The sequence below is a fragment of the Alternaria conjuncta genome, assembly GCF_024043145.1.
Source record: "Alternaria conjuncta strain BMP 0040 chromosome Unknown scaffold_9, whole genome shotgun sequence".
NCBI lineage: Eukaryota > Fungi > Ascomycota > Dothideomycetes > Pleosporales > Pleosporaceae > Alternaria > Alternaria conjuncta.
The window spans coordinates 29,305-44,092 of record NW_026250098.1 but is presented as its reverse complement, the minus strand read 5'-3'; the positions used below and the strand labels follow the sequence as shown (position 1 = coordinate 44,092).

The following is a 14,788-nucleotide window of genomic DNA, read 5'->3' as shown; positions in this document are numbered from 1 at the left end:
TATCTGGGTATCGAATTCGGCGCATATGCTTTCGAAGTATTCGGAAAGCTACATGTAGCATCTCTCTAAATGATCCTCCAATCGGCGTTGTTTGTACATGTGATAGTGGCTGTGAGATGCTGATTGGAAGTGTGAAATGAAACCGCCGAAATTGGGACATGAAGGCTGCCCAAGCAAAACCTGAATGAACCTGGAAGAATGACGCCCCGTTATGGAGTCCTTGTGAAGCTGAAAATCAAAAACTTGCAATGCTAGTAACGCCCAAGATCACTTATTGGTCCACTGGAAAAGCATGATCTCCAAACCATGTGTCGTAATTCAAGTCGTGTCGCGCCTCTAACTCCGGAAATGATGATTTTGATAAGACCGCTCACATCGGAGCTGTCGCCAAAGTGTTCCCTGACCCATGCCATTGGCCACCATACAGAGTGTGAGATCGAAATTTGGAGGCTGTGGAACCGCGCGAAAGTTGTACTGTAGTAACCGCTATACGCTTGGTAGTTAACTATGCTCCGGAGTAGAATTGCGGTAGCCCTTGGTGATGGTATGCCATTGGTGGGGTCACCTCTTCTTGTACCCGGTCGAGATGTCCTGGCTCCCCATACCACTGCGCACTCATAGAACGCCCAGCTGTAGGCATTGGTGGTCCATGGTTGGGCATGGCGTCGTATGATGACCAGGGAGCCGGATAATACGAGTGGTTCGGAACAACGGGTGCAGATAATGGCGCCGCTGTGGATGCGCCTATCGTGGTCGCGTGAATTGTGGAAGGATTTGTGTCTATCGAGGTCGGATATGGATACGGAGAAGTTCTCCGGTAGTTTTCGTGTTGGATACCGAGACCTTGGCTTGGATATTGTTGCGGAAGTCCTTCAATGTTTCCGTACGACATCGAGCGTGATGGTGGTTGAAACGATGGTTGCTGGCTCCAGTGGCCGTCCTGGTGACCGTATGACATGGTCGAGCTCGTACTCATCGCGGCTGGTGTATGACCACCTGAAACGTTTGATTCGCTCCCGTACGCTGAGTTTGCGGTTGAAGGTGAATTGCGCCACGTGGGGCTTTCGCCTACGGTGGATGAAGGTAGGAAACTGTTCGTTGGTGGCCATTGGGTTTCTATTGGAGGAGGATAAGGGTAAGGAGGGTGCTGTACTGGAACTTTGTTCGTCAGCGAATGCGGGCCTGAGGCAGCATTAAACCTACGGCCACTGGTGACAGATGCATGGTGAGGATCACTGTCGTGGTCGCCATGATATCCGAAGCTTGGAGGTTGCCCGTTCGACGCAGGTCCAGAGAATGGTGTACGGAACTCCATGGCATCGCCTGAGGAGGACAAAGGGTGCCGAGGTGAAGTAGAGACAGGTGTAGCTGGTTGAACCGCACTACCCGACTTCGACGAGATAGATTGGGGCTGCGGCATATCAGGGTTATGCTCAACTGGGTAGAAGTTGCATTCCTTTTTCAGCCGAATGCAGTTGGAGCAACGGCCTGCGGGATCGTCGGGAGCTAAAAGACATCGTATCTTTCTGCGCCTGCAATGCCCTGTTCGCAACAGTCAGTGATCGAGAACGACACCAGAATGCGCTGTTTGTTCACTTACCACAAGCAACTGAGGTTCTATGGTATCCTAGCTTGTTCCTCGGTTTGTTACTTGTTGGCGACAGGTCACCGGGGTTTCCAAGTGCTAAGTGGCGCATGTGTGGAGTTGATGAGGACTTGCGGAGCTCTCCCGGTACTTTGCTCTTTGAGGAGCGTCTCTTCTTATTCGAATGTTGGTGAGGTTGGGTAGCGGGTTCCTGACCGGTCGCAGAATCATGGGCGGACTCGAGTCGATCTGTGGGGCTTGGTGTAGAAGCAGTGTCGGCGGCATGGGAACGACCAAACCCAGTGTTATGGTTCGGGGGGTTGAATGACATGGCGTCCTGAAGGGGCTGTAAAAGCAACGAGTGCTCTAATCTAGCTGCCGTCTTCTTCGCGCGGCGTTCTGTACCCACAGCCATGTGAGGCGCACTCTTGTCGCAAGACCCGAATATCAAGACGCGGCAATACGTAGTGCATTGAAGGACCTGAGGGTATAAGCATTTAATGTTTAAAGTTCAACAAGGCCCCACAAAGATCCATGATGGACAGGAAGCTAAACAGTGTACATACCTGGGATGTCAAACGAGGCGACTTCTCAAACGCTGGAGCCGGCACTACAAGATCTTGCTTGCGGAGCGGTCGACGGGACACTTGCTGATCTACCGTGCCATGGGATTCTCGATCTAATCAATGCTTCGGAGGCGCACTGACAGCAGGGGCCAAGAGGTAGTAATAGTCAAGAACCAGGTAAATAACCAAGTAGCAGAAGCGATGGTGAAGCAGTTGCGCACCGACAGTGACAGCTCAAGGCAGCTAGTCGTTACCACGGCCGTTCGTTAGCGGGGGCGCATTGCAATCTTCAGGACAACAGGCGCCAAAAGCAAAAGCCTGCATACATACGAAAAGAAGTAGGGACCGAATATAGAAATTTAGACGACGCTGTTTGGTTGAACAAGTGGATGATTAAAAGTGGCGAAGTATATCCACGCTACTACGCAACCGGACTGCTGCGTTGGAGCGCCTCTTCGCACCAGAGGATTTCACAGGGTTCATCAATCCTCCTTCCTCACAAGCACAAGATCATCTTCTAGAGGCCAAGCGACCAGGTTGCTGTTGGTGGGCCCGCTTGGACCAAGTGATGTGCGGGATGGATGGGTGTGCAGGCCAGCAAAGTCCGAGCGTCATGACTTTGATGGCTCGGACCCTTCGCACAGTCGCTGTTTGGGATGCTTTGCCTGTCACGTCTCGACGGTGGGATGCGATGACAGCCAGCGGTAGCCGCCTAGCGTCAGCGGCGGCGCGATCCACTTGCATCGTCTTGTGTGAAAGTCTAGTCAAGCCACCATGTGGATGGCCTTGGATTGGTGAAGAGACGAATGTAATGTCTTGCCTGACCCCGATTTCTGGTCCGTATGTAAGGGGCCTATACAAGGCAGTATGCTAAGGAGTATGCAAGCTGTGAGGTTAATTTAGCATGGCTCTGTGCGTACGAACGTCGCCGGGGAAGCGTGGTTGAGCCAGGGTGAGATTCAACAGTGTCCGGATCTAAGATGATGAGGACGGCGATAAAGGCCTCAATGGAGACAGGGCCGAAGTGCCTGAGCGAGAGAGCTGACGCAGACTGGAGACTGGTAGGGTTTGGTTTGCGCAGATGAGGGCCCAATACGCAGACGTCGTGACGTGACCGCCCAGTAGCGAAAGCCCGCTGCGATGATCCCCCGATGCTCGCGGTCGTTGGAGAGGTCTCGAAGGGTGGTGCAGGGATGACGCCGACGTGAACTGCTGGCGCTGTCATGGTATGCTATCCTGCGACAAATTGGCTGCGAAGGCGCGTCCTTCTCCACAGTGTTCATCTCGCTAGCAAGGCCCTGGCAAAGGCTCGACTAATCTCCACTCGCGTCATCGCGATTGAGGATAATCAGCGATTCCACAGTTGCGTTGCACAAGCGTGGTCAAGCGAGCATGTCACTGGCCAAGCTGGATTGCAGTACGTGATGGCCGCCGGTCGTCGGTTAATGCGCATGAGGCCTGACCCAGCGCTCTGGCTACGGTCGCTGCATGACTTGCACACCAATAGTACGGGCGTTGTCCAAGACAGGCGATTGCACGTGGAAGACCGATCTGATACAAAAGCACTTCGGGCCTATTAATTCGTCTCGAATTTTCGGTGGTCAGACGGTTTCCAGCAGGCTTGCTATTTCCCGACGGCACCTGCGCAGCGTCTCCCCCCACCGGTCCGTAGTGGCGCGTCTATGGTGAGGCGTAGGATATTTCTTTTTCCCAGTACGCCTCCGCCGCCCAAGAAGCAGGGAAAGCTATCCCACGTTCTCCATTTTTCTTGTCTTCCATGTGTCCGCTACTCATCGTGTTCGCGCGGTCAGCACTGCATCCTGCCGGTGCCGACAGCCTGTGTTAGCTTTGCACGTCATTGGAGGGTAATATCGATTTGACGCTTTTAGACCAGGTCGTCGGTAATAATGCCCTCCGATTCTCCAGCCCTTAGGCCTGAGCATGCGAGTCGCCTTGGTCGTGCGCAGAGTTCAGTCATGTATTCTGGCTAAATTGTTCGCGGTAGTGTAGTGTATCTGAAACGTACCGGACATCAACCGATCGATTTGGCGGAGGGCCGGCTATCAAGAAGTCGGGGATAACATGGTGATCAGTAGTTGGTGTTTGCGCCGCTGCACAGGCGAACGGCGCTTCATCCGTTCGTGAACGCTCGTGCGAGGCTTGCATCGTGCCTTCCCCCTCGCTAGTCTTGGCTCGCTTAATCGCAACTTCCACCCTGGGACTCTGCGGTGCGCGCCTGCCAATTGCAGTGCCATGCTGCGCACAGATAGCAAGAGCTCCAAAACCCCGCGCGTCCTTCACCTCGACCACCACCACGCCCTGATTGGCCGTGGTGACATGCGCCGGCGGCGCGATATCAAGCTCCACCACCTCATTGTCTCTTCCACCGTCCTCAAGCATACAGGCCAGCACTCCTCGACACTACTGCTAGCCTCTCGTAGTAGGTGGCAGCGGACATGACCGACATTACCACCTCGTTATCAAAGCACGAGTACCAACATCGCAGGGCCGTATCAATGTTGCGCAGCTCTGGTACTTCCTGCCTATAGCAGCGACTACACAGTGCCCCCACGTTGGGGTTGGGCCATGAATGTCAGCATTGCAACCCCACTTGTCTCACTACATCGACAATCATTCTACTGCGGCATCTCCGGGACTCTTGTAGAAGGGTGTACGACTATGGCTGCATCACAGCCCTGCAGTCTGCGCCACGGCGACACAGTGGTGCAACCTCCATCTGGTCAGGCTTCACCGAGGTAACAAAGACACAGATGCCGGGCGTATAGCAGATCCTTCGCCAGCTCAAACGATACGCCAGGCCCGCCAGACTGGACATGTCACATCGCAGAATACATTCCCACCTTCTATGTGGGTTCTTCGTTCAATGCTCGATTCGACGCTAGCGACTATCACGTACTGCGCCTTAGCCGTATGAGCAACTATCGACACCACGGCAGTTCTTTCGCATGATACGGTCATTCATCCTTGCGCATATGCAACATCTTCGTTCTTATGCAACGACAACGCACCGTACTCCGTATACCGGCGAATTGCTTTGAAAGCGTACGCGAGACCGTTCCCGGCTATGTGGTCTCCGCACTCGCTTTCTCAAGAGCTAGCTACGGGCAGATACTCGGATATAAGCTAGTCGTACAACCACACCTGAGACTGCTCATCGTCTAGAAGGAAAAGCATCTCCAAGAGTAAGGGCGCCTTGGTCAAACCTTGAGTAGGCCACTGAAGGTTAGGAAGTTCATGATATTGACCGTCGCCGCCCGAAGCCTGGGTGTGGTTGCGCTCGAGCTCAAACGACCAATCGCATCGCTTTGAAATCACACCAGCCCATCGTTGAGATGAACGTTTTCCCCTACTTTGAGTTTGCTGAGGCCCTCACACCACTCCTCAACACCAAGCCCATATTAGCTTGGCAGTCACCACGTTTCCTAGCGCATCTCGAACGTCCAGTCTTGTCGCCACGCTGTCTGCCCGACATGGCGGAGCCCCATACCGAACCTCTGGAGATCAGCATCACGTTGGTTAGTGTCCGCTTTGGTAAACTCAGTGGGTGATCTTCAGGAGAGTGAACGCGACACGTTGACAGCCGCGCAACACCTCGCCTATAATCCACGAAAATAACGCCGGCCGCATACTTCTAGACGCGCTTCGACGTTGGCACAGTTCCTCAGCGTCCGCTATCAACAGCCGGACTCTAAAGCTCTGCATTATGATCGACCAGAAAGCTACGGAGCCATCTCCGCTCAGCTGTCATGGTCGATCACGTCTTGGCCGAGCCTCCGTCGAATTGCTCGCCTTATGGTTAAAGTTCGATTGCTTCGGGGACACCTTTCCTATTTTATATAGAAAGCCGGTATACTAAAGTCTTTATTCTAGCGGGCACGCAGCCTCACTTGCTGACAGGGCCTTCGAACCCTAGGAATACGGTTCTTCTCCAACTAATCATGCGATTTCTACGTCATATGTCCCCGACAGCAGCTGCGACGGAGTTATCCGCGACACCTTGCGAGAATAAAATTCCGCCCCGTCGCCTGAACCATACGATGTTATCAAGGTTGGAGATAGTATGGTTCACTTCGTACAACGGACGCATCTCGAATCGAAAAGCCGATTTGAGCTATCGGTCCTTCGTCATGTTGCGCTGGTTTCACAATTCTACTTAACTAGAGTGCAGTAGTACTAGAATCGTGAAATGGCAAGTCCCGTTCGCTAACCACGCACCATGCACGACTCGGCAGATATCCTCATGGACCCTGAATCGCTGGTCGCCTGTTTCTTCGAACATCGTCTTACTCCGGCGACCAAATGCTGAGCAGTGACGATATTGATCAAGGATGCTGAGGGTATCACCAGAACCATTCACCCATCGGCTTTGTTCGGGAGATTTGCCCGTGCCACCGGTAGAGATTCCGATCCGATACGCGGCAGTTCTCATCGGACTCGCATCCGAGAGCCATGATTCGCCCAAATTACCGCATTCAGTATCGTACAGATCTAGTCGCGAAATCCATCGACATGTGTGCAGCGCTCGACAGGCCCCACAAGTGACCACATCCATCGCGTGGGCATGTCTTTGTCCTGGTTTCTAAATGCGATGCAAAACCTGGTAATACCTGCATCGACTATCACGCCACCAATCTCACTCACTTCCCACGGCAATCTCCACGCACCACAGCTTCAGATCTTACAGGCGAGACGTCCCCCGAGCGATCGAGGGCGTGAAATCGCTGCTAACGATCTTCACGCATGGAACCCAAATGCGGGGTTCCACTAGTCAGCGCACCCCCTTGAACAACTAGGTTGGATCACCAAAACCTCAAATCGTCGGGACTTTAGTTCCGCATCAGGATCTCTGCTCGCCTTGCTGCCAAGTGTACACGTTGCCGGGAGGCTCTATACCCGGGATCGCGCTGGTATGAAAAAGGAAACATCATGCAGCCACGATAGTCTACGCGGGGGTTAGCCATTACAACCTAAACTCGTCTACGCGTCTTACTACCAGGGTGCGTGACCATGACTTGTAGATTAGGAATCTACAAACCAAACCATCTCTTACGACTACAATATTACAGTGCAAAACTAGGTTTTCCGGCTTCCCCACCCCCTGGATCATCCCATCCACGCTTGCCCCACGAGCACCACATGGATAGTTCAGCATCCGAAAATCCGCAGCACAAACTACGCTCGACACCCTGCCCTTGCTGAATCATCTTATTCTCAGAAAATAGCATCGGTTCTGTTGTCTACAACGGGTACTATGTCCGTTTACCAAACGCGTGGGAACCTAGGTGATATATACACTTTCGACATTACTCGGGGTCGCTATCGTTCTCAGATAGAGTGCTCACGAAAACCTAATGGTGATCCGTGAGAAACCTTTAATCTTTGGGCATACGCAGCCCAAAGCACTGCCGACGAGAACTGTGCGAATAATGCAGTGGTCATCGATGGGGCTCTCCATTGTACTCCTTCGCACCCATATCTCCGTCGAAGGATTCTTCCCCCAGTTGCGATTTGCGATTTGCGATCAGATCAAGATCCACGGCGATTTCGACCGCTCCTATCGCTTTACTTCAGGATGCGATCCTTTCATCCTTCGATCTTGCCAGGGCAGTAACGCCGCAGCCGATACAGGTGGTGCCGCATGCGGCAAATCGGCAGCAGACATCAAGCGTACGTTCCGCTGTCGGCTGCCCTGGCATAACATTCGTCTCGACCGACTGTCACACATCGACATTCACTCAAAAAAACACATTGATGCGCACCACATCCACCGAATCTTCGTAAACTGATTTTCGACTGAGATTAATATTCTTGATTGTTTGGATCCTACACAAGTCTTGCCGGACCACATTCTTAATCTCATCCCTCCATCAACTTCCCTGCCTACCTTCCTTCCTCAATGAAACTTCGCACTAACACCCCCATACCTCACCCCATCAACCTTCAGCTCAAACACCAATCCCGCACTCTCACATCGCATATCCAGCGTAAAATCCAGATTATCAAACTCCACCCCCTTCGTCGTCGTCAATCGCGTAAACAAGCTCTTCGGCACCGTGTTCAAGTCCGTGGTCAGCGTGCAGACATTGATAAGACCCTTCTTAAAGGAGTCGGGCGCTGTGTCCGCGTCGCAGGCTATGAGGTCGTCTTCTACAATGAGGGATTGGCCCGGCCGGAAGTTGCGCGTGTAGTGAAAGGAAATCGGTCTGTTTTCTGAGACTTGTGCGCCCTGCGTTGGAGGTTAGTATGTTGTGTTACACGATTGAGATGGTGAGAAACGATTGCATACCTTTGCGATGTGCCATTGCATTCGGTCGGACACCATCCATCGTTCCCAGAGCGGACTCCAATATCGGTCGGATATGGGATGCTTCGCCTCGTCGAAGACTGTCGCGTAGCTCGTGCCATAGTGCCAGCGACTTCGTCTGCTAATGACCATATTTCCTTCTAGCCCGCGGAGTACTGCGCCTCGCACCACTGCTGTCCACGCATGTATCGGATGGTATATCTCGACTGCCTGTGAGGCATTCAAAGCGACCGCGTGCGTTGGTCTTTCAGTATAGGGAGGTGGAGGTGCGCTATTGAAGTGGGACTTCATCCGACCGTATAGGTAATTGCTCTGCCCGAAGCCTCCCACCAGGACGATTCCGCATACCAGACCTCCCTTTGCTCTTATGCTCTGGACTTGACCTTCCACCAGATCTATAACTTCTTGTACTACCGGATCGAATAGTTCCTTGACTTGCTCCGCACTCATGACAAGGAACCCAGAGTCAAGCCCCGCTTCCTCGTCGTCCGGTAATCCTGGGAAGGGTATGTTGACCTCATTGTGTTCCTCCTCATTGAAGTTGCGCTTGACGAACTCCTCAAAGTACTTCAACCCCATGTTCCAAGTCTTCATCTTCTTCTCGCGCATCCAATTATAGCGTTCCGCACCAATGCGCTGCTTGACATGTTCTTCGAAGCGATAGTTGATGAACGTCGAGCCACAAAGACCGCCAGTCCCGACTGCTGATTCCTCGACGCGAAGAGGATGCAGTTGGGTGATCTTGTAGGCTATCAAGTCGACAGTACCGCCACCAGCATCGCAAACAACGAAGTTGTCGCCAATCTTCAGATGATTCGGTTGTATCGCCTTTAGAGTATATACCGCCGCAGCCTCCGGTTCTGATATAAGCTTCAGCTCATGTCTGTTGCCCATCCCAGCTTTCTCCGCAGCCTTCAACGTCGCATCCTTCGCCGAGTCTGACCACACAGCAGGTACTGTCAAGACAAACTCAACCTTGGTCAAGCTGATGAATGTCTCTCCGTATCTCTTTGTCAAAGTCTCCATTGTATGTTTGTATATCTGCGACAGATAGTCTGAGACTGCTTCCATGACCGTCTTCTCGAACTTGCGCAATTGCGCGGCGGTTTCAAGCGGCGATACGAAATGCGGTAGCTTCTGATTCCTGTCGAGGAACAGCTTTATACACCGGAGACGCGTCTCCTCGGGCTTGAACTGAAACCCCCATTTTATGTTCTGCGCAGGTTTTGCGGGCGCATCGAGCGAGGAGACCGAGCCGTTACGGGGGGATGGTTCGCTGTAACCGATTTCGGTGGGGACTTTGTCGGACGTGATACCTGCGCGTACATGTCAGTTCGTGGATGCGCATTTGATCAACCCAAGTACAACATACCGTTCCCGCCAGGCCACGTCTTGATGATGTCAATGTCGTCAGGGGTCGCACTATACACGGCAGCCACACCTATCGAGCTTCAGCGTCCAATCGTATCGGTCGCATATCGCGGAATAGTTGCTACCAACCGCTGTAGGTGGTTCCAAAGTCTACACCGACGACCAACCTATCCTTCGTGGTACTACCCACTTCAGGTACGCTGCCTATGTCGATTGTCGCATTGCTCCCCGGATTGAAAGTATACGGAATGCTACTCCCTCGATTGGGAAACGTGTGGTTCATGGCCATTCTTCGGTGTGTTGATCTTTGTTGTTTACAATGTCGGCTTCGGCAGATCGCGTGGCTGTCGCGTGGGTCGGACCGCGGGGCTGAATCCTACGAAAAGCACAAGAGTATCATGGGCGTGAACGTGGATACGGGGAGGACGTCGAGGTCATGAGTGTGTCTGCCTGAAGGACATGGAACGATTCAGGCACCGGCGGAAACCTTGCGCGGTGTGATGTCGAAGCCTAGGAACGGCGCGCGCTACCCACTGCTGTAGGAGTCGCCCAGCTGCGGGCCCTGGTTGGTGATCGTCAGCTCGCGCAAGGCTGCAGCATTCAGCTCGCCCAGGCACACTCGTGTCGTCCCACGTGAAGCCATCCGATGGTGATATTCCTCGAGAGGGGTGTGGAGGTTTGGGTCTTTGACGCCCGCTTTGAAGTTGGTTCCGATGCGCCCTTAGGTCGGAACGCGCCCGGTCCCAGCTATGACCGAACGAAAGAGTTCTGGCAAGCCTCAGCACTCCGACCGCACGGTCTTAACATGTGTTAATATCCTCAGAATCTACCCACCGCCTCAGCGTGAAGCGTAGTACCAGACTGATCTCGAGATCAACGAAGACCTCCGCCAACAACGTCGTCACCCCACCGAAAGCCACCGTACCAGCTCCCAATGCGAGGAAAGACGAAGTACACCGGCGCCGATACCCCTTCAATGATATGCTGAAGCGCAAAAGCGAAGGTGCGGTAGATCTCGAAAGAGACACTGCACCTTCAGGGCCTAGCAATGAGCTTTGCAGCAAGTCGGAAATGGCGTCATCGGGCGATGATGCCGTAAACGCGCGCATGGCACACAGAATCGCGGACCTGGAAAGAGCTCTCGCAATTGCGAAGGAGGAACAGAACTTGGCTAGGGAGGAGCTATCAAGATTAAGACAATGCAGGGAGGCAGATCAAGACGCGATTGAGGAGCTGAGGGCGCAACTCGCTCAGTCGGCTTCGAATGCGGGTACAGCCCCACCGGCACAGCTCGAAGAACGGCTCGCGTCGCACGACAAAACACATCAAAACCGCCTCGAGCGATCGCAGCCGAACGGCGAAGCAGACGACCTACGACTACGCCTCCACTCCGTCGAAAAGGAATCACAAGAGAGACTTCATCAGCTTCTAGCACTGAAGTCAAGCATATCTTCGCTCACGCGTATCGATGCGCAGATAACGGATAGCGAGCTGGCAGAATTGTTCTCACAACTTGCGAATCGCGTGCGCGAATGGACTGTGTCGAACTTCCGGCGATCGAAGTTGAACCTCGACAGCCTCCCGAAAGAGACGGACGAAGTTCTCAGTGCGTTGAATCCGCTGTATAGTGTTAATATTCGGAGTACGGATAAGCTTGCGCTGTATCAGGCTATCGTGTCGCATTCGCTCATGCAGATCTTCGATGCTCCTATTGTGTTTGGATTACCCAGCACAGGGCCGTTTGGCGCGCTACGGCCGTTCGTTGAGCACACACGGCATCTTGGTACCACATATCGGGAATGGGTGCGCGCTACCGTGCAAGTACTTGAACGCAGCGAGGCCAGCAGCGCCATCGAAACCGAAAGAGAAGCTTCATTACATCGTCTCACCGGCGAGATCAGTCACATCCTCTTCACGCTTACATCTGTGAGCCTTCCACCAAACGCCCAGTCAACGCTCACTGGGATATTGAAAGACGCTGTGACGTTGCAATGTACACTCGCTCTCCAGAAGGCACGTTACCAGTTGCTCTTCTTCCGCTGCCAAGACGCGAGTATGCAGTTCGATGACCGCACGATGGAAGCTGTTAATGACGTTGATACCGCTGTGGAAGATGGCACTGATATGGATGTGGATCGGAGGTTTCTGTTCTGCGCATTTCCAGGCCTTGTCAAGTATGGAGATGAATGGGGAGAACATGCGGAGATGAGTAATGTTTTGTTGAAAGCGAGGGTGTGCTCTAGTGTGAGCTGAAGGAAGAACGTCATTCGGGTTGCTACAATACGAGACTACCCCTCATCCAAGTTTGACTTCGATGAGTTCCCGATCAGCTGCTTCCCATGCTTCTTTAGTGACTTGACCGACGGCTTTTCTGTAGGCGATACCGTCTGTCCACTCAATCCAAAGAAGATTGTAGAACTCTCGTACACCGTCATCATTCCCATTTTCCGTGTAAGGTTTACCTCGATACAATCTTTCATAACATTCATTCCTGTTCCCTGCGAGGCCGGTAGATATCGCGATCAGTTCAACCCTCAGATCCGCTGTCGTCGGTACAGGTGCATCTCCGGATCTCCACATATCGCCCACTACATACCCTTCAACGTCATATATCTCTACCGTTACACCGAGTCGGCCGTTGACGCCCTTCCCCTGCCAAGCTACAAGAAAGTACGCACGCTCGGTTTGGCATGTGATTATGTTCGAAATCGGCATCGGTAGCGTTATGGGTGTATGCGATGTATCCACGAGTGGGATCGGGAAACGAAACTTGAGCCCAGGAGCTCCGGGTGTTTCGTAATCGTAGTTTCCGTGCATACCAGAACTATCCTTGCTAGAAGAAGACATAGTTCGACTCCAACCTAGAGGTGGGATACTTTCACCGTCTCGAGCGAAATGTATGTACTTGTGATACTCGGTCTTGATCGCGATACGAGCTCCTCCTGTGCCGCTATAGTACCACTGAACAAGTGGACAAATAATGATACCCGCATCGACATCCAGTCTCTTTATCAAGGAGCGTGTGTTGTACCACCAAAAAGGTGGACAGGCCAAGTTCCCACGCCAGGTCATCCAGGACCAACTCGGTGGCCCAGTACTCTCCTCGAGATCCGCAGATATGATTCTTCTTTTTGTAGCCTCGAGGAACGTCCACAGAAGTGCGAGATCAAAGAACAGAACGGGGAGGCCGAACAAGAAACCACCGGGGAAGACCTTTGCCAATGAGGCAGCAGTACCGGCAAATGCCGGTACGACGTCAGAATCATAAGTAAAATGTCTACATATGTAATCCCTGGCTTCTGACGCATAACTTTGAAAGTCCGGCCAGGTAACCGGGCCCGGAAGTAATTCTTCAGTTCCAATGGAATGTTGAGTAGATCCAGTTGTTACTATACCCTTTTTGTCAAGCCATTGAGTTCGGTGACATGACCACCATACGAGGTCGGGATCATGCTTCTCTCCACATTCGACATTGTCTTTTACAAATTTGCAGAAGTATAAGATACGTCCCGCATGGCTACGTTCCTGATGGGTCCTGAGATCGAACACGACACCCGTTAGTATAAACACTTCCCTGCTGTGTAATAAACGAAAGTTTACTTACCATCCTCGGAAACTCCACGTTTGACTCAAGCTAGAACTCCACAATTTGCTATAACGTTCGAGCTGCGGCCAATTTACGCTGCTGAGAGACTGGTGTATCCATTGATCGAGGCAATCCATCAGGCCATAGTCCGCTGAGGGGCCCGTGGCGGCAACAAGAGTCAGGAAACAGTTCGCATAAATCTGCCCCATGTTCTCAATCTCGACTTTCTTATGCTGTTGATCATCTTGGACGATACAAAGCTGGTCAACGAAGATGTACCGTTCTTCAAGCAACCGTGTAACCTGCAAGGCTTCCCGTATTGTTCTGGGTAGGGCAGATTCTATCTCTATGAGGCTTCCTTTCTGCCTCAAGAGACCAATGTTACTTGAATACAACTGCACTGCCTGCACTCCGCCCCACACGTAGCTCAGTGTAAGATATCGGTCGGCAATTCTGCCCTCAACTATGCAAGCATCTACAGTATCGATGAGCCACGTAGGCCATGCGCTTGCTTCTGATTTGGTTGTGACGCAAGGGGAACCATGGTGCTCGTTGCAGGTTTTGATCCAACTCTTTATCATATCAAGTCGCGTCTCTGCCTCAACAATGGGCTTCGCTGTGTTATCGTTCGCGCAACTCGGATCCGGAACGTCCTCGGGATGGCCGTCTTGCGACGACATGATAGAAACTGTTTCATATGATGCTATGATCTTAGAGTAAATAAGGAGTATCGTGGACTGTAGATAGTGACGTCCTGTCTTGTCAACTTCGACTGTGCCGCACGACGACATGCCCCGCACTCTCCCTCAGTGCTCTCATTGCACAGAACTCTCAGGCCTACCCGATGCAGACAGGGGCCGAGAACACAATGCAACATTGTACATTCCATTATGTGCTCACATACACTCGCTTTCCCCCTGTAGAGTTTTGAAGATGATGCATGGCTTTGTAGCACTAGGCTTTATCATGAAGGGACAACGCCACTTTGTGGGCTGGTTTAAGAAGAATAGTAAGTTCTGAGTCGGTAGTAAGATGTTGATGGATTTTACCAAAGTCGTTTGTTGGCAGTCGACTGCAGTTCCAACGATTCGCAATGCATCTAGCGTGGCGTTATGACGGAGCTAAATCGTGAGAATGTCGCGATGACGTCACGGCCCGATCACACCTAGGTACTTAGATACCTATTCCACAAATCTTACCTTTCACGCAAACCCATATGCGGCCACGCCATACGTTCTCGCCCTTCAGATGCAGTTCATGCGCATGTAGAATGAGTTCTTTCGAGCCACACATGCACTGATTACTGATAGTCCTGCCAGTGACGGCATCGCGGCGGTCGGACAGACCCACCCTAT

At 52.4% G+C, this 14,788-nt stretch overlaps 2 protein-coding genes across 2 annotated transcripts; one reads left to right on the top strand and one right to left on the bottom strand.

Annotated features, from left to right (window-relative positions):
• Positions 1-8,065: 8,065 nt before the first annotated feature.
• Positions 8,066-10,136, bottom strand: J4E85_006448 (uncharacterized protein; the record flags this gene model as incomplete). Its single annotated transcript, XM_051470686.1, has 4 exons — positions 8,066-8,398; positions 8,459-9,792; positions 9,849-9,917; positions 9,977-10,136. The coding sequence occupies 4 exons, from the start codon at positions 10,134-10,136 to the stop codon at positions 8,066-8,068; spliced, it is 1,896 nt and encodes a 631-aa protein (XP_051324896.1).
• A 692-nt stretch (positions 10,137-10,828) lies between these two features.
• Positions 10,829-12,100, top strand: J4E85_006447 (uncharacterized protein; the record flags this gene model as incomplete). Its single annotated transcript, XM_051470685.1, has 1 exon — positions 10,829-12,100. The coding sequence occupies one exon, from the start codon at positions 10,829-10,831 to the stop codon at positions 12,098-12,100; it is 1,272 nt and encodes a 423-aa protein (XP_051324895.1).
• Between the last annotated feature and the right edge of the window lie 2,688 nt (positions 12,101-14,788).